General features: G+C 40.5%; 1 protein-coding gene across 2 annotated transcripts; it reads left to right on the forward strand.

Moving 5' to 3' along the window:
• The first annotated feature begins 14,624 nt into the window (after positions 1 to 14,624).
• tmem38b (transmembrane protein 38B) lies at positions 14,625 to 22,203 on the forward strand. Of its 2 annotated transcripts, none has more exons than XM_088280514.1 (6): positions 14,625 to 15,073; positions 18,880 to 19,036; positions 19,985 to 20,169; positions 20,260 to 20,347; positions 20,594 to 20,711; positions 21,532 to 22,203. In XM_088280514.1, the coding sequence occupies exons 2-6, from the start codon at positions 18,930 to 18,932 to the stop codon at positions 21,742 to 21,744; spliced, it is 711 nt and encodes a 236-aa protein (XP_088136640.1). In that variant the 5' UTR covers positions 14,625 to 15,073; positions 18,880 to 18,929; the 3' UTR covers positions 21,745 to 22,203. The 2 variants fall into 2 exon arrangements, with proteins under 2 accessions (XP_088136640.1, XP_088136639.1); XM_088280513.1 differs by having other exon boundaries at positions 14,626 to 15,063.
• The last annotated feature ends 1,970 nt before the right edge of the window (positions 22,204 to 24,173 follow it).

Raw genomic sequence — 24,173 nt, forward strand, 5'->3', positions numbered from 1 at the left:
CGGATCAACTGATCAAACATTTTAAAGCGATTTTCAACTTTCATTCTTGCAATTTATTATTAATAATTTTTAAAAAATAAATTATTTTTTGTAATTATTTTTATTAAATTAATATTTTTTCTATATTTTGCTCACAATGTTGTAATTTCATAAATGTTTTAATTAAATTATTTTTTTATTACATTTTTAAATTAAATTAATTTTTTATTTTCTTTTTTTTTTGCTCACAATGTTGTAATTTCATCCTCTTAAAATAATTTTCCTTAATATACCCAATACAGTAATTTATTTTTATTGTATAAATGTCAATGTTACGCTCGTTATTTTGATGACCATTTCTTTCTAAACATTTTTTGTGGTAAAAAGTACAACTTTATTCTTCATTTTTTTTCGGGGAAGTTCATATACATTATGAATGTGTAATCAGATTGTAGCATTTGCTTCAAAATAAAGCATGGGCAAACGTGTGTTGTCAGTATTTCCTGCTCCAAAGAGAGCACACCCCGCCTCCCTTGGGATTTTCTTCTCCGCAGGTTGCCTCTTACAAAACGTGAAGGTGACCCCTTCTGCCCCCTTAAACCAACCCCCCCCCCCTCATGTAACCGAAGCCCTCTGAGAGCCAGACAGCAGCTCAAGCCACCTTAAAGCCACCTTCACAATCCCTCCCTGTCATTCCACGGTTGCCATGGCCGCATCTCGCAAACACAAACAAAACGCACACAAACCCACCCAATTTTTTTTTTCTTTTTTTTTATGGCCCACCCGGTGTCGGATGACGATATTTCTCTCCGCCTCCATTGTTGCATTCCCGTAGTTGCCTGGACAAGCTCAGATTATGAAAGACACACCGAGGAATGCGTTTCAACAATGTGTGTGATACTTGTATTGTTCAATCTACTCATTTTAAAATAATTATTTAAAAAAAAAAGCACATTTTGAAATTGAGGACTGAGAACTGTTTTATCTGTCACAGTTGATTGTTGCGCCGATGTTGGATCACTTGTCGTGTATGTGGATCTCATCAAAAATGAGTAAAGAAGGGCAAAGCCACACCAAATTTTAACTTCAAACTTTTAAAAAACTCGATATGTTATTGCAGTGAAGGCAAATTGTCTACAAATCGTGTGTAGCAGCTGCCCACTTTGTGATTGGCTTGCATGTTTTTGGCGCACCGTGATCACCTCGACCAGCCACTTGCTGCTCTGCCCAACTACTTCACCCACATAAACACAAACACACCCACACACTCACTGGGGCCCATCTGCCAGCTGCATTAGCAGTCTGCAGATGTCCGGGTCAAAACAGGTCTCAGCTATCATAGCAACGGGGGAGTGTGGAAATGACTTGTCTTGTTTAGACACTATTTAACTGTACATAAACTAGAAAAGTAAAATACATAATAAATAATGATTAAATGCTTGACTCGGAATGCGACATGGATTTATTATTCAGGCCAAACTATCTCTGTCATTTAGCTTTTGTGTGTCATGTAGATACTGTATGTGTGTTTTTGTGTGTATCCGTTTTTTTTTTTTTTGGGGGGTGAGGGACAGATTTTTATTAGTCATTCCATTTCGGGCTTTGCCTTGTCTGTCCAGCGTCCATTCTTATAAAACATATAACCAACGTTCTCCGCAAAAAATAAAAAAAATGAAAAAAAAAAGAAAAAAACGAAAAAAAAAAAAAAAACACATAAAAAAAAATTAATAAATAAAAAAAAATTAAAAAATAAATTAAAAAAATTACAAATAAATGTATTTATATATAATGTGCGACACTTATTTTACAACCACGTTTACATGCGCTGTTTTTCGAAAGCAGAAGTCAAGATGAGTGCGGTGACCTTTGGCTTTCACTTCCACGATAGCAACAGGTTCAAAGGCTCGATTTAGCATTTTGGAAGATAATAACAACCCACTACCGCAAGTTCCACAGCGTTAAAGCGTGTGTAGTCCACCTGTGTCAAGCGCACTTTTAAGTGATGAAACTAAGGGATCATCACGCGAAGCCAAAATGAACAGTCGAGCCTTAATTAGTCCTAAGCGGACATGTTGTTAAATTACGACGCGGGGAGGCGGGATCAGCGAACGCCAGACAAAGCCCGCCTCACACGTGCTGCTGTATACGACATGTGAGGATGAGCAGTGTGTGAATCACACTTGTTTCCCAGACGCTCTTCACTCAGCTCATTTTTATCTCCTCCACAGCCCTCAGATGACCTCACGTAGGTCAAATCACGCTAAAGTGAACTTCATAAACATTTTTCAAGATCGGTCGTTCACATATTTGCGTCTTTATTGTAATCAGAATGGTGTCTTAATTTGCCATTAATTATTTTTTTAAACAGTTAAGTTAAAACTAATCAATCAATTGAAACTGTGTTGCTTTGGTTGTTTCTTAAAATGCTCGAAGGAATGAACAGGTGAATTTTTGAAAAGAAGAGAGAGCGCCACTTTGAACAAGCGAATCGTAACAACGGCCACTGAAATGGGCATTATATGGGTAAATATATATTTGAGGGAAATCCAAATAAAATAAATAAATAAATAAATAAAAATGTTACCAAACGAAAGGTTTTTTTCACTTCTGTTCTTTTATATTATTTTTTTTTTTAAACAATCAAGTTTTCTTCTCGATATTCATGTCTGCAAGTTGAACACTAACCCTTGAAATTCCACACCGGCTCGTCAAAGTCACGCGAGTGTTGAGGACGCCGAGGTCGAACGGCCCGCAATCCAAAATGCCGAATTATATCCAAAACGTTTCAGTAGGGTGCATGGCGTGTTGGGTTTTGATTTTACATTTGGATCTCTGAGGCAAGCATGAAAGCCAACACAAAACATGTTGCCGGCGTATACCCGAGCAGACTCTTAATGAGGCCATTTTTTTGTCTTTCTCAGCTTGTAATCCAAGCCAGCGTCGTGCGCGCTCTTCTCTACATGCACCTCATCAGCATTCAAATCAGCCTCATCACGGATTCACACATGGCCGCTGCTTTAATGACCTTCACTATTGGCATCATTGCAATCATCCACGCCCTGCTCCAAATGGATTTATTTATTTCAAAGATATATCCCATAATACGGCTTTAATGATGTGGGATAGAAACAGCCAAACCAAATTGCGTTACGCCACCTACGATACCATTTAGATTTGCTTTTTGTGAGCTCAGCTCAGTCTGCTGGAACGCCCAGAGGGAGGGCACCATGAGGTCCCAGACCTTAAATGAAGATGCGCTTGTGTTTACGAAAATAGGGTCCTTTATGTTTTGTTTACTCCTTCTCAATGTTGGATCTTCGTGCACTTCATGATATGACCTGTACACCATTACTGAATGTTTTCCTGACTCTGTGGCTTATTTGAAGTCGTTGTGGTAACCTCATCTCATTGGAGAAAAAAAAATACATTTAATTTAAAATGAAAATGAACAAAAGCATAAGAAAAAAAATATTTGTTTTTGACACACTACAGTATTTCGAAAATAAAACATTAACAAGGTTTATTCATTTAATTTTTTTCAAGTTTGCCGGGCCGGATTAGAACGTTCAACGAGCTGCATGTGGCCCCCGAGCCGTAGTTTGCCCACACCTGGTCTAAGGTAAGGACGGGTTGGTTATTTGCTAAACCATGGGCCAGCATGCGCTTCAAAATACGACACTGCGTGACTGGAACTTTCCTGAATTTGTCGCTTCTTTAAATGAAGTCTTTTAAGTTTAATTAAGTTTTTGTAAATTAACTCTGAGCCACTAAGATGTCAAAATCTATGTCTTGTATAATTCAACACTTAAATCCATTAAGACACTGATGATGGTCTTACACACGCATGCACACTCACACACAAAACCACAAGTGTTTTTTTGTTGTTTTTTTTTTTCCACGTCATGCAGCGTGAGGGAGGTGTAAGGAGAGATGGACTGTTCACTATAATCAGTCAGACGAGTGAGAGTTCGCCCCATGGGATTGTGGCAGAAATTTTAACTCGCCTCACTTGTCCATCTGCCCAGAAGATTACATTACGCGACTAATTAATTTATTATAAGGCACAAAATGGAGTCCAAATGTTGGGATGCTAAATTAAAACAGCGTGATGAACTATTTGGTATGTTGAGCGTGGAGTTGAGGGATGAAATTAAACTGAAATCATTTTTCACGTGATGTCACTGATCAGCGACCGCTAATGATGACAATTAATCAACATTGTTGTTCTGCGCGAATAGTTTGAGAAATGAAATTGCTTCTCATCTCTGTGCTAACAGCAGATTATTTTCGCTTTGGTTAGAAATTCTGATCACCAATGTCACTAAAATTTGGATATTAACATCATTTTATTAGGTTTTTGTTAGCTTGGCACTAAAATGAGAAGCTAGAAATTAGCTTATAAATGCTAAACTTTTATCAGGTACAGCTGCCATTTTTTTTAAACATGCTATCAGCTAATTAGCTTAGCTTTACCAGTCGCTTACATATTCAGGTGTTTTACAAAATATCACGCCATTCCTTCGCCTACATTGAAATTATTGATATCAGCTCTATGCTAAAAGCGAATTGCTTAGATTAGCTAAATTAATTCTGCATGATTAATTTAAACTTTCAGCAAATAACTAAGCAGATCGTGTCTGTTTCCATGAAAGTGCTACATGCTAGCACTCAGCATCATTTCTAGCGTAAAAAAAACTAAAAACAAAATAGAAAAACAACATATTTAATCTTAAACCATCTTAAAACAAAAGAGAGAACGTTTTCGGAAAATATATCAACCGGTTAGTGTTGATTAATTTATTTATCCATTTATTATTGCAAAACGAGTGGGACAATTGCTAGTGTTGATATCTTAGTAAGCTAGCACGTCAGTCAGTGGTCTGTAAGAGATCTTTATCTGTGTTTTTCTGGTTTTCTTGCCCAAGAAGTTTGTTGACCCATTAAACACCTGTTTGTGTAAGGTGGGGTGAGGGGGAGGGGGGGGGGAAGTAGGGGTTTTAACCAGAAATTCCGGTCTAGTTCTTAGTGTAGCTTGTCATGCGTTGACAGAAAAGCCACAGGTGCATCTTTTTTTTCTTCTTGCGCTCGTACTCTGGCAGAAAAATGGCCAGTTTGGGGTTTCATTCATTCAAATGTTTGCCTACACTGGAACCTTTGTCCTCACACTCAAAAAGAGAAGGGTGGGCTCGGGTGGGGGTGCCTCTTCAAGAATTAGCAGCCCCAGTAAACCATGATTGTATGCATTCTTAATTACAGGAATTGCTGGCGTAATCCGTTGGGGAAATGTAACGGGGTTTTTTTGTTTTTGTTTTGGGGGGGGGCAGTAACGAGTTAGCATGAACAATATTTATGGGACTTTCTCATGGATGAGGCTCATGGGGCCTGTTTTATTGGGTATGCATTGGACACAAGCCTTTCACATGCTTCTGTTGTACTGGTCTTGTTTATGCTCCTTTTGATTCCGGAGAAACAGTCATGGGCCTTTCACTTGAATCTTACCAATGAGCCGATTCTCAAAGAGGTTTCTCATTGGTTTGTCTCATAGGTCTTTGGACCTTGCTCGAGGGACCTTATTCATTAGAAATAGTCACAAGCCTTTCTCTGGAACTTTTAAATGGGCAACGGTAGGTAAGGAGCCGTTTCTCAAGAACCTTGCTCAAGGCAGCGTTATGAAATGGTTTATTTTAAAATATTGGAAATGCATTTTGGGTGTATTTGCAAAAAAAAAAAAAATAGAAGAAATTCAGCATGTGGGCCCAATTTGACCATTAATTGTTTTTTTTATCTCTGGATTTGTGTAGAGAGGAGATTAGAACATGGATCTTTCAGTTGGGGAAATTGCACAACAGTTAAAAAAAACAAGTCACACTCACACGAGGGCACAATAAGTGACGGCGGAATGCACCGGGAAGTGGAAAACGTGACGAAACATCCCATCTCCCAGGTTGCAACCTTTTTTTCCCTCCTCGGCCCAGGAGGAGAAAAAAAAATGTCAGTAATGACCCATCTCCCCCATAAATGACACATAAATCACAGAGCGAGGGAAATGAACGTGTGTCTTGCCGTGTGTTTTCATGACCCTTAACACGCCTTTTCATTGGTCGAGTGTCAGCAAAACGTGCGCTTCTCTGGCATGTGTGCATTGTCTAATCTCGCATGTCCGTCAGTGTAATTGCTTTTAGAATCGTGATCCACCGTTTGCACTGAGCTTGGGAGAAGGTATTGTGCAGCTCGTGTGGTGCACATGAGACGAGTACGTATGCGAGTGGGTAAAAAAATAAATAAAAAATTAATTGCGCAATCTTGTGGGTTTTGTGTCTCCCTGCTGTTGAATTATGCAGTTTGACACTGCAGATGGGAGCCGGATCATCAAACAACGTCTGGTATGCATGTTAGCATCTGTTCCTGTTTGAATGCTTGCGAGCACACGTCTGCACTTTCTTCTTGAGCGTGGGAGTGAGTGTTTATATTTACATGAGACGACCACAATTTAAGTCACTTTAATGTAAATGTCTGCTTTCATGTGCAATAACATCCGAGGGTTGACAGTAAAAAAATATACAACCTTGAAATTGAATTATAAATGACATAATAATTAATACAACTTTTTTTTTTTTATGGCAAATACCGGTTTGTGGTTTAATAACAATGGTTTGTGAAATAAAGTCAAATGAAATCACAGAATTAAGTGATTCAGTGAGCTAGAGAAATAATTTAAAACAAATCAAATTGTAAATATTTGCCGTTATGCGTAATAATTCCAATGAGTGGAGAATAAATATTGATATATAAATATAGAAACTTATAATAACATGAAAATACAATTATGTTAGATTAAATAAAAACCTGCAATGTAAAATACTAAAAATGTCTTATTATAAATAATGGCTTGTGCGCAACTTCACTTAAATAATGTATAACAATAAATAATGCAACATAAATGAATATGAATGCAATATTAAGAGTACATGTAGTGTATGCAAAAAAATTCCAGACGTTAATTCCCGTGGGTTGACAATAAATATTAAAGAATTAATAATACATATATAATCTAAATGATCCCCCATCACGAGAGCCGCCAATCCTCACGATTGTCACGGGTGTGCTTGAGCCTATATAAGATAAATTGAAATATAATATTATAATGTTAAAAAAAGCAAATAACTGTCTTTGTCATGTTCATAGGATGAGGATTATTAACAAAAATAAAGGATATACAAAATATTTACATAGAACATAAATATGCAAAATATTTAAATCAGGAATAAGAAAAACTACGCTTTTATTGTTATTCATACAATTATAGAAACTTTATAGAATAGAAAGCCGCAAAAATCTGATTCCATGTGTATTCATCAATATTTGGGTCCTGACAAATGATATTAACAAATGAATTCTTAAAAAAAATGAGCGTAGAAAGTGTTCCCTCCGAGTGGTTGGTGACATAATGGAGCGGTTGTCCGTCCGGGCATGCTCACTTCTCACACTATTTGCTCCTTTTCTCTTCTTTGTCTCATTCAATTTAGTGCCGTTTCTTTTTGTAGCGCACCCATTCAACCCTTCCGCCACACCTCCCATCTCCTCATCTAGGCTTCCTCTGCACCTTTCACTCGAACATTTTCGCCATTTCCGATGACAAAGCCTCGATTTCCGAGGCTAACGGTGCAATTTCGTGCAAGTTTGAACAAATTACAGCAATCTCATGCGAGTGAAGTCGACTCCCGCCGACGTGCATTGTAAGGACGCATACTCTGTGTTTGAATCATGCTTGCTTTCCGTTGTTGCTTAGCATTAATGCTAGTAGTCGTGGTGGTATAATATATGCGCGGTTAATCTTTTCCCATACGTTCAGGCGCAGTTTGTCAGCACCACAAAAGCCTTTTGTGCACTTCCAGTAAGGCCCAAAAAAAGCATTGCTGTTCCAACGTGGTGAGATGGGGAGGGGGGGGGGGGGCGCAATGAGTAATGAGTGGGGGATATTTGTGTGAAAGAGGAAAAAAGGTGGGCAAAGATGGATGAATGACCACCTGATTAGTCATTAAAAGTTCAGTGAAAAAAAATTGTGGTTTGTAAATATATATATAAAATAACGCGATTAAAATCTTGATAAAATGTTTTTTTTTTTTAACAATTCCGGAAATGGAGCAACCGATCGGGAAACTCCCAAAGTTCCCAATGGCCACCATACCACTGATGGGAACTTAATACGAGCAAACTGACATGACAAGAAAGAATACGTGGCCAAGATACGACTTCCCTGAAAGGGATTTCCGGTACTGTCCGTTAAATTTCTTGTCCCAAAAACGGCTTAATTGCCAAATAAATTGCTGAATCCCTAACAACACACGTGATTCTGCTTCCCATCTCTGATGCCAAAATACAAACGCAGGCTAACCTTTCATCTTATTCCTCTGCAGGAAGTGCAGCTGTCAGCAGCACATCCTTAATCAAGCCCCATCCAGGTCACATGACCTGTTTTGCCCAATAAGACACGTGGAAATGATTTTAAATTATTTTTTAATTTAATGTTAATTTCTTTACATTTAAATGATTTAATATGTTTTTTTATTGTACTGATAGGTGAACAAGAAATCCGAGAGAGACCTGGACAAAAAAGGGACAAAAAATCGAACACATTTTCATCTTCAGACTAAATCATTTTGGCAAATTCCACACAGAATACCGAAGCATTTTATCCTCAAAAGTGGCTCAATCCATAAATGTAAGCCAGGCATGTAAACGATATCAATGTAATCATGCATTAAAAAATCAGAAAAAGAACAAGACACATGTCCTCTACCGAGTCAAATTTATAATATGAAAAGTATTCAGACGTGGGAGCATTTTCCCTTGATGCCGAGCGCCCCAAGGCTCGCCATGACGAACCCTCGTCAGTGAGAGCGTGACACAACACGCGCACGCTGGCACTGAAAACCTGACTTGAAAGTGTTGCCTTGTCGAACCGACAGACACGCCAAACACAGCAAGAATGCAACACCAGCCGTGCCTCCCTGAGAGAAGTCACACCTGAGGAGGAAGCGCGTCAAAGCGGCCGTGACAGAGCCAGCAGGCTTGAGCATCTTCTGTCTGCTCGCATCAACTGGATTCAGAATTTCTGGCCTTTTGTTAGCTGTATTTATTTTCATGTCGAGTCATGTTGTAAATTAAAACAACAACACAAAATAATGGTATTGTCCAATGAAAAAAAATATTTTAGGTTAATTTCGCAATTGGATGTATTAAATAAAATAATGTATAATTTATAATTTATATGAATTATTTTTCTTTATTTCCTAACTCTATCCCAGTCATGAATTGTTTATAGTTACATATTTTTCAGTATTTATTTCTCTCTCATTGAAATCATCTTGTTGAAACTAAAAAAATAGTGATGGATAAACGAAACTTCAAATCTGCTTCATGAACCAGTTGTAGTGTTTTTTAACTCCTCTAGGTGGCACTCTGTTCAACATTGGCCTGAAAGCTAACTGACTTGCCATTTTTTTTAAACCATTTATTTCAACCAACAGGGCCATCTAGAGGAGTCAAAAATACAACAACTTGTTCATGAAGCAAATTTGAAGCTTCATTTTCCCATCACTACTAAAAAAAAAATAAAAAAATACAATAAAAATAGTGCGTATTATAAAATACGGTGTATTTAAAGCCAATGAATAGAAACATTTAAAATTTGACGAAGAGACTTCATGGATCCCCCTGCATTATTCTGATAATATTTCCAACGACAATATTATAGGTAAACCAACGGCAGAGTTCATTATTACACTAACATCAATAAGTATGCAAATTGTGTACTTGTCAGCTGAATTCAACAAAATGAGCTTGCCGCAACAAAAAACGCTGTACAAAATGCCCAAAATTCTTTCGCCCAATTTTTAGTCAAATAACCTTTTTCGCATATCCACGAACGTGCAATAAATAATCCACAATCCACTTTGTCAAGGGAAAATGTTGCACGACAAAGAAGCAGAAAACCTTGAAATGAATGGGAAGGGTTTTTTTTTGTTATGGAGAGAGAAAATCTATACGGAAGCACGCGGAACAGCAATGAAGGACGAAGCAGATAGAAAAGGTGATAGACTGAGACGGTTTAGAAAGGATTGGGTGATTGTGATGTAGATGAATGCATGCCGGAGGGGAGACGGAATACTAATTTTGGAGGCTTATCTTGGACGCACGCATGGGAGGGGGGGGGCAGTATTCCCTCACTGTGGAATTCCCGTGTTTTGATTACGGAGGACCTTGAAAGACTTGTTTTTATCTGTGGGGAAAAAAAAATACAATCAACTCACAAGCAACAAAAGTCACTTTGCATCCTCTTTTTAATGGCCAGTCATGAAAATGATAGTCAATCTTTTGACCGTGTAGACAAAAAAGCCACTCGGCCATCTGACTAGGATGTCATTTGGAAGCCCTGGAATTTGCAAATGTACGAAATGTTTTGGCAAGTGAGTGTATATTAGCCGTACATGGATTTTTTTTTTCTTCCAATGCCCTTTCAGCTGTTTGTTTCTTTGAGTGAACCTCACTTCCTGGCATTCATCGACTTCCTTCCTGCAGGCTCTTCTGAGTCATGCCAGTATCGTTCCGTCATACGTGTGAAAGCCTCGACCTTCCATGCGGCGCCCCACATTGTTTTTGGCACGGGGCTGACAGGGCGGAAATGCCAGAGACATCAAGTTTGATCAGTTTCGCTGATTTTGGAATTACGTACGGTACGTTCAGTTGGGCGGAGAATTATGGCAATGCCTCATCTGATTGTAAAAAAAAATTAAATTAAATAATTTTTTTTAAAAATGTTTATATTGTGTGCAGTTGGACGGATATTTAACATTTCACGTGACTTTAAACTTAAGTGTTTTTTTTCCTTCATGCAGCCCCACCCTAGTAACTTGACCCCCCCCCCCTGCCGCTCTGAGTGCCCCCTGCCCTCTCAGCGTTATGAAGAGTGTAGAGCCTTGAGAGCAAAACCATTCCCTCTGGGACAATCTAGAATAGATCGTGCGGTGGGAGCTGATTCAGCATTCTGCACTGTCCCGTCCCCCCCTCCCCTGCAAAGACACTCCCAAACACTCTTATCGCTGCATCTCTTTTTCTTCTATCTTGGCCGTGAGTGTTCAAGCTTTTCATGACGATTCATTGAAAGCATTTTAGAGAACAAAGTCACCTATTTGCTGGTGGGACAACAACATCAGGGGGGAAAAAAGGGTCTTTTTTTATTTTATTTTTTTTATTTACACATTAACATGCACGTACACATCCTGAAATTAATCTAGATATGAAGCGGAAAAGGTAGAACCATAATAAACATGTAAGGTGCTGCCAGGACTACTAGGAGAAAATAAGTAAAAAAAAAAAAAAAACTGTCAAGTGTAAAAATAAGACAACCACTGTAAAATAACAATAGGAAGCTACGTTTTAGCTTTTATCACTGATGACAGACATGCCACTTGTATGTTTTTTTTGTTTTTTCCGCTGGAGACAGACGTTGTGATTAATCAAGGCTGACTTGAGCACTTGTCGTCCTGAGGAGGAATGCTCTTCTTGACTCTCTTCGCCTTTGAGTATAATTGCGACTGATTGGCGCCCCTCACTGTGTGGACTCATTGATGGGGAAAGACATGCTGGAAACCCCCCCCCCCCCCCCCCCCCCCACACACACACACACACACTGTTGTCTCCCAGTAGAAGACAAGGGCCCGTACGTTCAAAACACAAATTATTTGCTCCAGTACCTGTGGAGGAGGAGGTTTGTTTATTTGGGCTGTTGCTTTAAGAAAACATTCCACGGTGTTTTTACTCTTCTTCATTTTTCCCACACTGAAACGGAGGTATGCCGGTTAAGGTCGGAGGGCGCGGGGGTGGGGGGGGGGGGGGGCAATGACCTTTGGGATTTTGAGCAGATAAATTGGTGTGTGGAAAACAAAAATTCCCTACACAATACATAACAGGCATTCCTAAGAGACTTGTGGGGGCATGTTGGGGGAGAGTAAGCCACACACACACACACACACACCACCAGTTAATTTGGCAACACGTGGGTGTGCATGAGGGTTTTTCACAATCCTTTCAGTTGAGATAGTTTACATAAAGCTGCTCCCAACTGAAAACGGTGCACGTGATGTCATTTTTGATATTTGGCTGTCATGTTACAATCCGAGGACATGTACGTGTCCAAATGGAAATGTTTGAACGTGACACTGTTATGGGTAAGCAATTAAAACAGTCCCGTCTCCGCGTCTGTTGTCAGCCATAACAGCAGCACGTACGGAATAACATGAAGCCTGGCAACTCATCGGATGTCGTCAATGATTTCTTGTGCCGTATTCAGGACGCTTTCTTTGAATCAAATTCAATGTACAGTTTAAAAATGAACTTTGTTGCTAACCAAAACAGCAGCAAGTACAAGATGGAACTTTGGAACATCATCCGTGTTTTCCCAAGGTCGTTGTCATGTAAACAAACGCTTCACTCAACCTCTAAACGCGGATGCTACATAGATAGCAGCTATAGATAGAGGGCAGCAACCGATAGGGGCTTCATCTGACTATCAATAGAGCTGACGTAGTCGTTGAAGCGAGGAGGAAGTTGGGGGAGCCCGATGTGGGAGGGTGTTTAAAATAGATTTTATCCGCCAGGCTCCTGTTTTCAGACGAGAGGACTGATAAAAGACGATTGACGCTGTCTATTCAGAAGCGCTGCCGCGTCCCCCTCTCAAGCGCTTCTTGATCAGACATTCATGAATCAATATGACCAAGACCCCTTAATTATAAACTTTTCTCGTTACTTCCTGCTCATGCATTGGCCCACTTTGAAATCACATCTTTGGTCCGAGTAACACTTAACTAAATCTAATCTTTGATGGATGAAAACACCATCCTTTTACGCTCCAATGAACATGTATGTCCCAACGTTGTTTTTTTTTGTTTTTTTTACATTTTACCCAAACACGAGCTAGCTTCCAGTCGCCCATCATCATCAAATGTGAATGTGAGAGTTGTCTTATTATGCGGTCTGCCTAAAAGGTTGGAGCCCCACCTGTTTTCCATGTACAGAAACGTGACTCATGACAAAGTGAAGAATCCTTCCTACTTATAATTATTCAGTCCAACTTGATGGTTCACGCCGCTTGCATGATATCAAACATTGGAAAGAGTACATGTTGTTAGGTTATTATTTAGTTAAGGACATAACCAAAATGATGCGTTTATAAAGTGATTATGACGCGCCCCAGAGTGTTCGGCGGGACAGCACACGCTTAACGATGTTCGCGTGTCGATGTGTGTTTGTGTGTGCGTGTGTGTAGTCAGAGGAGTGCCACTTTATTCCGTCCAGACCCGGAGGCGGCCCATGTCCCACATATATTTTGCATCCCTGAGGCCGAAAACAACAAGCTGACTCACTGCACTGACCTTCCATGTGCATTTGATGTGGCACGCCGGTCCAAAATGCATGTACTAAAATATAAGCCTCATATGTCAATGGATTACAGGACGGTATGATGTCAGATGGCATGGATGCATATAGTCCTGTGATGACACTTTGTCCCCAAAAGAGGCGATAGGGAGGCCTCAAAGAACCTGGATTTGTGGCATTTTCTATGAGTAGTGTCGCTGGGAGGCTGATGCGCTCCCAACATTCTTTGCTGCACAAAATTTGATTTGGATTTTTTAAGCGTTTTGGCCAGCACTTTTAACTAATAGTTTATTCAGCTGCTTTAGCCAGCACCTGTACCAAGCCAGACTCTTTCCCCAGCAGCTTTAGCCAGATGGTCAAGACAGCAGTTTTGCTATTAAAGTTGAGCCAAAAACTTTAGTCAACACTTTTAGACTTCTACTTTCTCCAGCAGCTTTGGCCAGCGTTTTTTCCTCGCAATTCTCGATTGCCTTGTTTATGTATCCCGTAAATAAACACAGAATAGGATTGGACTGCTGATGGAAATTTTAAAGGTTCTAAAAAAATGAGGTAACGTGACGCTGAATTGAAGTGGGTGGTAGTTTGCTCCCATCTAGTGGCTATTTGGTCACGTTACAACTGCAGCAAATAACATCCATTTGTGATTGCAACGCTATCTTAGGGAGTATTTATAATATTTAAAATAACATAAATGTACCATTCATGTGAGATCATTCATTGTACCATTCATAATTTTTGGCACATTTTGGTATAAATATACCACATTATAGCAATTTAATAACAAACTCCTCACTGGCCAAGGCCCAAGAATTGCTTTCTGCTTCTAAGATGATATTTGATTGTGATTTATACTTTAATTGCATTTAATTTAAATGAGGACAAAAAATATGGACGGGTGGACAGAAATGCGTGTCATTTTGTTAAATAAATAAATAAAATGGCTAGAGTTTTAATCAACTGTCCTTCTTGTGTTTTATGGTTAAAAAAAAAATTCAACAAAGAATAGATTTTTGGGGGGCTGTTAAAACTGTCAATTCCAATATATCAACTATAGTCGTCGTTGCATCGAGAGCAACGTTCGGAGCGACTCCTTCATGTAAACAAAGCAGTGAATTGTACTGCGTGGCGGGGGTTGGTCCTGTGCCACATCCCGACACATGATTGGCTCAACCCTCTCCCCCTGAGCCAATCGTGACGCGAGTCTAGCGCCTCCTGCAGCATCTACTATGGCGGAACACGGAGCAGGAATTCAGTCTATGTGACCATGACAGCGTCGTTAAACGGACGCCGCCAGAGGATGAACATCGTGGGTTCAGAGCCGACCTGTTGCACGGCGACGAACGGCGACCTCGATGCTTAAAACTTACTGATGCCTTGAGAGTAACTTTACCATCCTTTTTTCGGGGATTCCCGCCATGGCGGAAGTACATCCGTGTTCAAGCTAAGGCGCTCGTTCGGATGCTTCGAATTGGACTGGTGCCTTGTCTTTGAATTTATAAATATACACACAATAAGTTATCGAACTTAATTAGCAAATGATGGATTCTTTGGACGAGCTGTCTCACGGACTGGCCAACTTGGCCATGTTTCCCTTCTTTGACATGGCGCATTATGTCGTGTCCGTCATGGCTCTGAGGGAGCAGCCAGGTAAGCTCAGGTGTGCTTGCCACTCAACACCGAACAGCGTCCCAAATGTCGTCCCAAACTAATAAACTAACAAACAAAAAGCAGCCAATCGGTTGATTTGACTTATTCTCTTTTTAACAAAGCCTGTAGCGCGTTATTAAAATGTTGTCGTCAAAGCGAAAGTACTTTCGTGCAAAATGTTCAAACTAATTTCCTCCTCCAGCCTCATTAGAATCCAGTTATTAAACTAAGTAATGTTGATCTAAGGACGATTTTAAAGCACGCTTTGAGACTTTTAAATACCACAACTAAGGAAAATGACGTATTTCACCACATGTACTGAAAATAAATATTTGACTAAATCGCACTAAAATAGATGAAGAAATCGCACAGATTAGTGACAGAAAAAAATGCCAGATTCAAGCTTTGCGTTTATACAAAACATCTGAAAAAAATCTGATTTGACCATGCAAAATGTGATTTATTTTCATTGTCTGGTTTTCAACGTTTACTTTATTAAAATGTGATGTCGCCCAGAGCAGAAAATCGTATGTCAGGTAATAGAAATGCATGTTAAAAATATGGAGTTAAAAAAAAAAAAAAAAAAAAAACCACACTTTTTATGCAGAAATATGCCTCTAAAGTAGCACGCACAAAACATCTCATGCGAAATGTTTGGATCATAGCGAAAATCATGAAGTTACAAACACCAGAAAAATAATTCAATTGACTGCCGTCGCCACAAGATAGCTGCAAGGCAATATTTTGATTGCTTTGGACTGAGCAGATGGGCCATAGGGTCCCAAAAAACATTTGAATATGCATTGCTGTACACGTTTTGATTTTAGAGGAAGGCCGAGCTTGATGCAGGCTCTGTAGTGCAGGCTTTGTACGTGCTCATGCTAGCTTGTGCCACTTTTCATAATAAAATATTTTTCAGCCTCGAATAATAAATAAAATAAGTAAGTAAGAAGTACTGCAAGTTATTTATTTATTTATTATTTTCATTTGTGCGGCCTGCTGCAGCCCGGTCCAGAGTGGCAAGCGGAACTCTACCAGTGTTTGTGGAGCAATGTGTTGGACAACAAATTTAAGTCTTTACAAATGCAAAAATGAGGAATAAATATCAAACTGCAGTCTGTGAGAGAAACGTGGTCTACAAGCTAACGCGGACAATCAAGAAATGCCACGAGAACACTGTACTAATAATTGTGTCAACACATTTGTATTACCTACATCAGAACAAGTTAATCCAGTTCTGGGCCTTGGGTTTGCATTGTTTGCTCAAATGAATTCAAGCAAGTCGACCTTCATTCAGTTAGCACAGACCAAATGCATTAAGCCACTGTCCGATCAAAAGCGTGTAGACCCAAGTTGGTTTTATCCCGAAAACAACCCTCCAAAACAAAATGTGGACGCTAGTGACACATGCTTTCATTGGACAGCGACTAAAGGGCAACAAGTCGTGCTTCGACGTATCGGGAGTGTGCAAGTCTGTCAAAATGCAAACACGTGCCTCCCCGTTGACATTTTATCGCAGTGATAATGGCGCAAAGAACAGGTGGACTCCATTGTCGTCAAGTTGGCGTGGTCTATTTTGGAACTTGCCTCGCAAAGTATCCGAGCGCCTGTAACCTCTTCACCCTTTGTTCCTGACACCCCACTACGACCATTTCAGTGACAACGCGCTTAGACAAGGAGGTTAGCCAAAGCACCACAAGAAAATGTGTGTATTGACGTCGCGCTGTCATATATTTCAACTGCAATCCAACTTGCGAGCCAACATTTAAGAAGCCAACTTTTTTTTTTGTTCCCGAAAAGGAAAGGAATGCCCTTGGCCATTCCTCGCATCCTCTTTCTTTCTCGTTAATCCTGACTAGTTTTCAATGCACACACTCCGAGTCCCTGCGAGGGACTCCTGAGGGACCAATAAATCTTTCCACAAATAGTTGTCGTCCCTCTCGTGCATTTCCCCAACTTTTAAAAAGCCAGGCGGCATATTTTATGTTAGAAACATCTCAAATGTGGCAAAAAGTATACACTGGATACTAAAATAATGATGAGCTCATCTGAAATGACTCAAATAGATGAACAAAGATTTGTTTTACATAAATTTCTGGTTCATTGGCTCAATTCCTGCAGCATACTTGATAAAGTCTCACGGAACATAAACGTGCACAGTTGCTTGAGAAACAACGCAGTAATGCATTTTGCGGCTGAGTGCTTATGACAAATAAACAAACACCTGCCTCAAATGTGGAAAAATGTTGTAAAACTTCTGATTAATTTTCTCAGTTTGGGCAAACTTTTTGATTGGCGGATCACGATGGGTTCTAAAATTTGACAGAGAGGCCGGACGAGGAGCAGATAGAGGGAGTGTTTTGGTCACCTCACCTCATCGGAGAAAAAAAAAAAAAACATTTAATTTGAAATGAAAGTGAACAAAAGCATTATAACAAAATATATGTCTTTGACACACCTCATTGTTTATAAAATAAAACATTAACACGGTTTATTCATTGAATTTTTTTCAAGTTCGGCGGGCCGGATTAAAACGTTTAACGGGCCGCATGTGGCCCCCGGGCCGTAGTTTGCCCACACCTGTTCTAGACACTATTGTTCACTGCTGCGTCTTCAACGACATCTCCCGTTCCCCATCTGCTCTTAAGTAAATAAATGCCCTTGGCCACGATTTAGCCCGCGATCTCGTTTCCTGCCAAAGCGCCGTCACGAGTGTTTACTTTGCAACGTGGACATTGGATTTATTTGAGAGGAAGCAGGCTTGGATGTGAACGAGAAAGAGCAGTTCCAAAGACAACATGGCGAAGGATGTCTTCGGGCTCCAAATAAGCAAAGATAAGGCGTCTTCCTATGTCGATTGGGACGGAAGGGTGCGGTAAAGACGTTGCGAAATCCAGATAGTAACGGTTTGTGAGAGAGAAGGGGGGGTTTGCAATTATACGCATCAGAGAATAAAGGGTGTAATATTACCACAAAATAAAAAAAACAATCACTTTTTAACACACAAACGCAGGTCAAACAAATGACTCTAATTTTACTTTATTTTTTAAAGCGAGTTTAGAAAAGGCACAAATGAGACGGTCATGTTCATAGCACAAAAAAGCGACATCATTTTTGCTCCACGCACACACACACACTCGACGCCCCTTAAAATAAAACGGAACTGTCGGGATGGGCTGGAGGTTTAGTTCTTCCAAATTTGACGCCAACTCTCTTGCCGTCTCTAATCTGTGGTTAATCCCGATTATTGGAAGGTCTCGCTAAGTGCACCAGCCAGGTGGAGCTGGGACTGATTAGTCTAACGACGACGGTGTCAAGAGCAAACATTCTTAACCTTTTGACCCCGGGGCATTTCAGTATGTACTAAATGATATTTCTAAATGCTGCAAAAAGGCTTTTAGGCAACCATAGTCGAGATTTATTTTGAGATTATTGTATTATTTCAATTATATTTTTATCAGAATTTTTTTTTCTCTGAGATTAAAAAAAATAAACACTGCCCATATTTACAGAATGCGGTTATGTCAAATTGACCCAGAGCAATAACGTGGCTGAGATATTTGATATTGTAAACTACTGCTGTAATGAATGTTATTATTCAGTTAGACAGTCACAAGATGTCACGCTAAATGGCGTGTAAATAGTTTCCAACTTTTAAAAAGTCGCTCAGTGTTTGAAACAGGAGGCAGCATTGAGTGTTGTTTTACCGGAGGCAATCATCTGAGCACTTTGACCCCTAATCCACTTAACCGAGCTGTACTGTATGCTGTGTTTATTTGCTCCGGTCTAGTTAATATGTACTACTTTGCCTTACAGGAGCTTTGGAGGTGTCCCGCCTGAGCCCGTTGGCTTGCTGGTTTAGCTCCATGCTGTACTGCTTCGGCGGTGCCGTGCTGTCCGGCGTCATGTTGGCCGAACCGCCCGTGGCGCCGCTTTCCAACGGCACCGGCGTCCTGCTCGCTTCGCTCCTCTGGTAATCGAACACAAACAACAGTATGGTCACAAATACACACCAGATACGAAGAACGTTAAAGAGGACCATGATGAGGGCTTAGAGTTTGTGTTAATTTTATCGAGGCGTTTTTAAACTCAGTCTCAGTTTTAGTCAGTTTTCAGGACATTTAGTCAGCCTCCTCCCATTATTATTCCATCAAGTTTTAGTCGACTATAAATCGAGCATTTTGTCTTTCTTTTATTGCAAGAAAAACTTTTTTTTGGTATAATTTTAGTCTACATTTGAATCTATTTAAGTCTGCACAATCATTTGACCCCTTTTACATTTTTCTTCTCAGCTGATATTGAACATCTTCATTTTCATACACACATTTCATGTATGAAAATGAAGGTTAAAGTTGTTTATTTTATGTAGATAACTAACTCTAGTTCATTCTTATTTTTTTTAGTAAGCATCCATGCGTAGCTGCCTAGGTCATCTATTGTTCGCATGCGGATCCTTGAGTAGCTCTTGTCTGCTTTAAGTAAATTTGCAATACACTTGAAAAAATAGTTGCCCGACCTCGAAAATTAAGTATACGGTTGTTGGCCTATTGCTGAAACTTCATAAAAATTTTGCCGTTTTTTCTAATGGAGTGGCTTCCACCTTTAAATTTTGTAGTCTATATCGCTCTCTGCTGGCACAACATGGAAGTGCACGATGGATGTTCATTATGCAATATATATATATATATATATATATATATATATATTTTTTTTTAATTTATTTATTTTTTTATTTTATTTTATTTATTTATTTATTTATCTATTTTATTGGGGGATTGTAAAGGAGGAACAGGTGTAAACGAGTCAGTCATTCTCTGGTGGCTAGTGAAAATTTGAGTTGAAGAATCAACAGCGCCCTCAGCTGGAGAAAGGTACCACTAGCACCACCGCTGACTTAGAGTTTGCTTTGGGGGTCCCACAGGTACCTCGTTTTCTACTGCCCCGGGGACCTGGTGTACAGCTGTGCCGCCCTCCCACCATTGCGCTTAGTTCTGTCGGGCATGAAAGAAGTGACACGCACGTGGAAGGTGCTGGGCGGCATCACGCAGGCGCGCAGCAAATACAAGGACGGACTGCTGGTCATGATTGCCATTGGCTGGGCCAGAGGTACTTAGGAAAGTCGTAGGAAAACCATTTAGTGATTAATCACTGTGAAGTATCTCATGTAACGTTGTTCCTGACTTTTGCGTCCACTAGGTGCTGGAGGAGGTCTGATCAGTAACTTTGAACAGCTTGTCCGCGGTGTGTGGAAACCGGAAACCAACGAGCTTCTCAAAATGTCTTAGTGAGTCTCTTTTTTTTAGGATAGAATTAAAAAAAAAAAAAAAGCGTTTGGAGCGCCACAAACTGCCACATGCTGACGTTATGTTGCCTTCTTGCGACAGCAACCTAGTTGAGACTCGGTCAAAATTGCCTCTGCTAGTTGTTGCGATATTTTGCGCTCCATTTCGTCATAATTGCTTTAAGACATGCTTAATCAACAATCAACCAAAGATCGATAATTATTGCATGTGTGTGTTTGCGTTTAAAGCCCCACCAAGGTGACCTTGATCGGGGCGGTGCTGTTCGCGCTGCAGCAGACTCACTACCTGCCTCTCCACACACACCACCTGATGCTCATCTACACCACGTTCACTGTGGTCAACAAGGTCAGTCACAAGGAGCGATTTAATGATCTCTAAATCTCACTCTTTGAGTTTATCAGAGTATTAATCTCACGGTAATGTTAATTATTTTGAAGATTGATGGTACAGTTGGGACGGAGAGGCGCGTGCAGGAGAACTGAAAGACCGCTCTTTATTTTGCTGGCTGAGTTTCAATGCTGTAAAAATACTTTACAATAAAAGCCGAACAAGTTATCATGTCCAGTGACAGTGTTTTCCTTTTTTTTTTTTTTTTTGACTAACTGGAAATCCAAAAGAAACGTTTGTCTAAATTTCATGCAGGACCATCTATGGCCCACGAGCCATAGCTTTCCCTCCTCCCATGCTACTTGCGAACAAAAGTATTGGCACTCGCAATTGCAGTGGGTGTGTTCCCTATAACATTTGGAACTTTATTAGCCTCGTCTGGCGTTGATCGCTTCTCAGGGCGGCGGCTTTTGCATCATTTTCCCAGCCTTGCGTCATCCGACCTTTGTCTGGCAAAGCCGTCAGCGCCTTTCACCTTCGATCCATCACAAATGTACAACAAGGCCTTTCATCAGATTCAATCTCCTTTCCGTCCTGCTGTTCATTTTTTTTATTCTGATTAAGTTTGCATGTCATGGGTAGCTTTTGAGAGTCGCAATTATTTTGTACACGTATGTTCATACCAGAAACCTTTTCCAGGACGTATTCATTTTTGTATGATTTATTGCGACGACGGGTGGGTCATGGAAAAAAAAAAAAAGTAGCACCAAAATGTTTGTTCACTGAGATGACTCCCAACGTTGGTGCTGTGGGTCATCATGTATTTTGCATCTTCCAGACGAGGATGATGCTGACGGGCTCAGCCACGTCGCCCTTCGCCCCCATCGAATCGATGCTCCACAAGACGCTCTTCGGCGGCTCTTCCCCGTACGCCGCCCTGACCGCGGCGTCGACGGATAACGTAACGACCAAAGAGCCTCACGAGCCTCCCGCCAACGGGGCGAGGGGGTCCCTCCAAACCAAAGAGAAAACGGCAAAGAAGAGCGACTGACGGAGCCTTTCTGCATTGTCACGTTGGCGAACACAAGTTGCCTAGGTGGAATGTCTTTCTTAAACTAACGCCAATCGAGCCTGCGCCTTATTTTGGGGGGGCGGTACTGTGATGATAACAGCCCATTGTACCAAAAATTCGTCTTAATTTGAAATCTATATTTATTATATTTAGAAATGAAGCTTTAGCTCTGGGTTTTGGGATCAATGCTGATCGCCTGAATGGCTTTTTTTTTTTTTTATTGTGTAAATACTCTGCCATTTCCTGCAAATGCTATTTTTCTACACTGTAAGCAGGTATGATCATATTTTTTTTTGTATTCTATGATGATTATATCCTATATGGTAATTAATTTATTAAAAAAAGATCATTGCACTTTTGAAAATGACGAAAAGCTTTTGATGAATAAATGGTGAGCGAACATGTGAAATTACATTTCAATTAAAACGGTTGATTGATTGTCAGTGTCCAAATCAAACAACATTTACATTTTTGTACGTTAAAAAGTAAAGCATGCATATTCACGGACGTCAGGGAGGCAAAAAAAAAAGAAAAAACTGCTGAAACGCATACAAGCATGCTGGTTACGTTACATCAGAGTAACATCAGCAACTGATGCAGCGTGATCCCTGCAGTGAATCCAAATGAAGAAAAGAGGAAGACAAGCAAAGATGATGAAATGCTAGAAATGATGCACCTGCCATACTTTTCAAACAACGCGTGTCTGTCTTCATGAATTGGCATCAGATGGAAGCCAAGTTTAATGACTCGCCATAGAACTTAACAGGGAGGCTGCCATTTTGGTTTGAAACGGTCAGTGTGGGCTCTTCTAAAGAGGGGCATGCCCAGCAAGCTTTCTCGTTTGACTTAAGTGGAAGAAAATATATAAAAAGGTCCCCAACTAATCTTCTGTCATTGTTTTCTAAAGCAAAGCGAATATAGCGTATGATTGAGGTTATTATTATGCACTTTGCTGTATGTGAAACATTTCACATTATTTGTTGGTGGACACTTGACCCTAGCGTGCCGATCTCTGTACCATTCAGGCCCTTCTTCATACCGAGATGGGCCGTCCGTCCCGTCGGTGGACCCGGCCGGTTGGACATTTTTGGGGGAGGGGGGCGGGGATGACAATTATTTTCTGAATAAAGCCAGACGGTCGAGGCCGGAATAATATAGAGATCGTGGCCGGAGGGCGGGAGACTGACCGGGGAAAAAAGGGTCAAGTGCCAACCTCATATGTGCGTGTGAGCGTGCGTGTGCGTGTGCGTGAGTGTGCGTGTGTGTGTGTGGGGGGGGGGACGTGTGTGTGTGTGTGTGCACCGTATCCCCCGTAATAAACGGTGGTTCCTACTACATACACGTTGCAGTACAGCAGATGACCACTTGGTGTCGTCAGCATGCACTGACGCCTCTTGACGTCTCCTGATGCCCGGGAACTGACAGGCGAGCGAGCAGCTGCAAACCGGGAGGGTTGGGATTGGGACGGGGGGGAGTGGGTGGGGGCTCTTTGCTTTGTGAAGCCAATGGAAGCGGCATGCTTGTGTACGCGTGTGTGCGTGCGTGTTTTCAATGCTCTAGGGGACGAATTGATAAATTTCTGTGCTTGCGCGAGGACATTTGGACATAAAAAGCAAAACAATGTCATTAGAAGCAAATAGCACACGCAGAACGAATCATTAGAAGTTTAAAGCACATAAAGAGATTTTTTTGAGGGGGGGGGCGACAAAGGAGTGCCATCAAAGAGGACACAAAGCTGTGATGTGCAGCAGCAGCAACGAGGCGCTTTTGTTGTCCAGTACGACCTGCAGCTTGCGCATGCACACCTTCGTCGTCATATTTGCTTCTTAAGTATTCTTAAGCCAAATGAAACAACATTAGAGTAAGCCATATTTTCAGAGGTTTTGCTTTTTCCCACAACCACACCAAAATTGCAATACTGTTCTGTTTTGGAAATTCGGCCTCCAAGGCTTGTTTGGCTTCCAATACATTTACTCAAGTAGGCATGTCCCAAAAATTCTGAAGAAGAAAACAAAGAAAATCAGGAAATCGCTTTTTTTGGCAATCGTAATATAGCATCTTCTCCACCATTTCCAGAAGTCCTTCAAATTCGAAACATGTACGACACAGGGTGCCAATATACTGTAAACCTGAATATTGTAGGTGTGCAAGTTCTGTTTTTCTTCTCCCACAACAACTTTTGCACTTTGACGATCAAAGCTTGTCTTAATTCAGAGTATTATTCTTCGGTTGTGATGCAATCGATGTCATCATGACTTCAAGTGGAAGATGAAAGGCGAGATTGGGACCACACAGGAAAATAATCTGCCAGGCAGGAAGGAGTGGAAGAAGAAGACAAAAAAGAAGAAGAGGAAAATGTGATGGTCACCAGGGACTAAAAAAAAGACGTGACGTTACTCTCTCATTCG

This window comes from Idiotropiscis lumnitzeri, chromosome 18 (genome assembly GCF_059441095.1).
Source record: "Idiotropiscis lumnitzeri isolate Australia: NSW breed Sydney's pygmy pipehorse chromosome 18, RoL_Ilum_1.0, whole genome shotgun sequence".
NCBI classification, from domain to species: Eukaryota; Metazoa; Chordata; class Actinopteri; order Syngnathiformes; family Syngnathidae; genus Idiotropiscis; species Idiotropiscis lumnitzeri.

What these genes read in the sequence shown, in the direction of transcription:
- tmem38b (XM_088280513.1), top strand. Translation starts at nt 14,952, where the DNA reads ATGATGGATTCTTTGGACGAGCTGTCTCACGGACTGGCCAACTTGGCC. An exon ending in TGCCATTGGCTGGGCCAGAG is followed by an intron (nt 20,170 to 20,259) that starts GTACTTAGGAAA and finishes TGCGTCCACTAG; the next exon opens with GTGCTGGAGGAGGTCTGATC. An exon ending in CGTTCACTGTGGTCAACAAG is followed by an intron (nt 20,712 to 21,531) that starts GTCAGTCACAAG and finishes TGCATCTTCCAG; the next exon opens with ACGAGGATGATGCTGACGGG.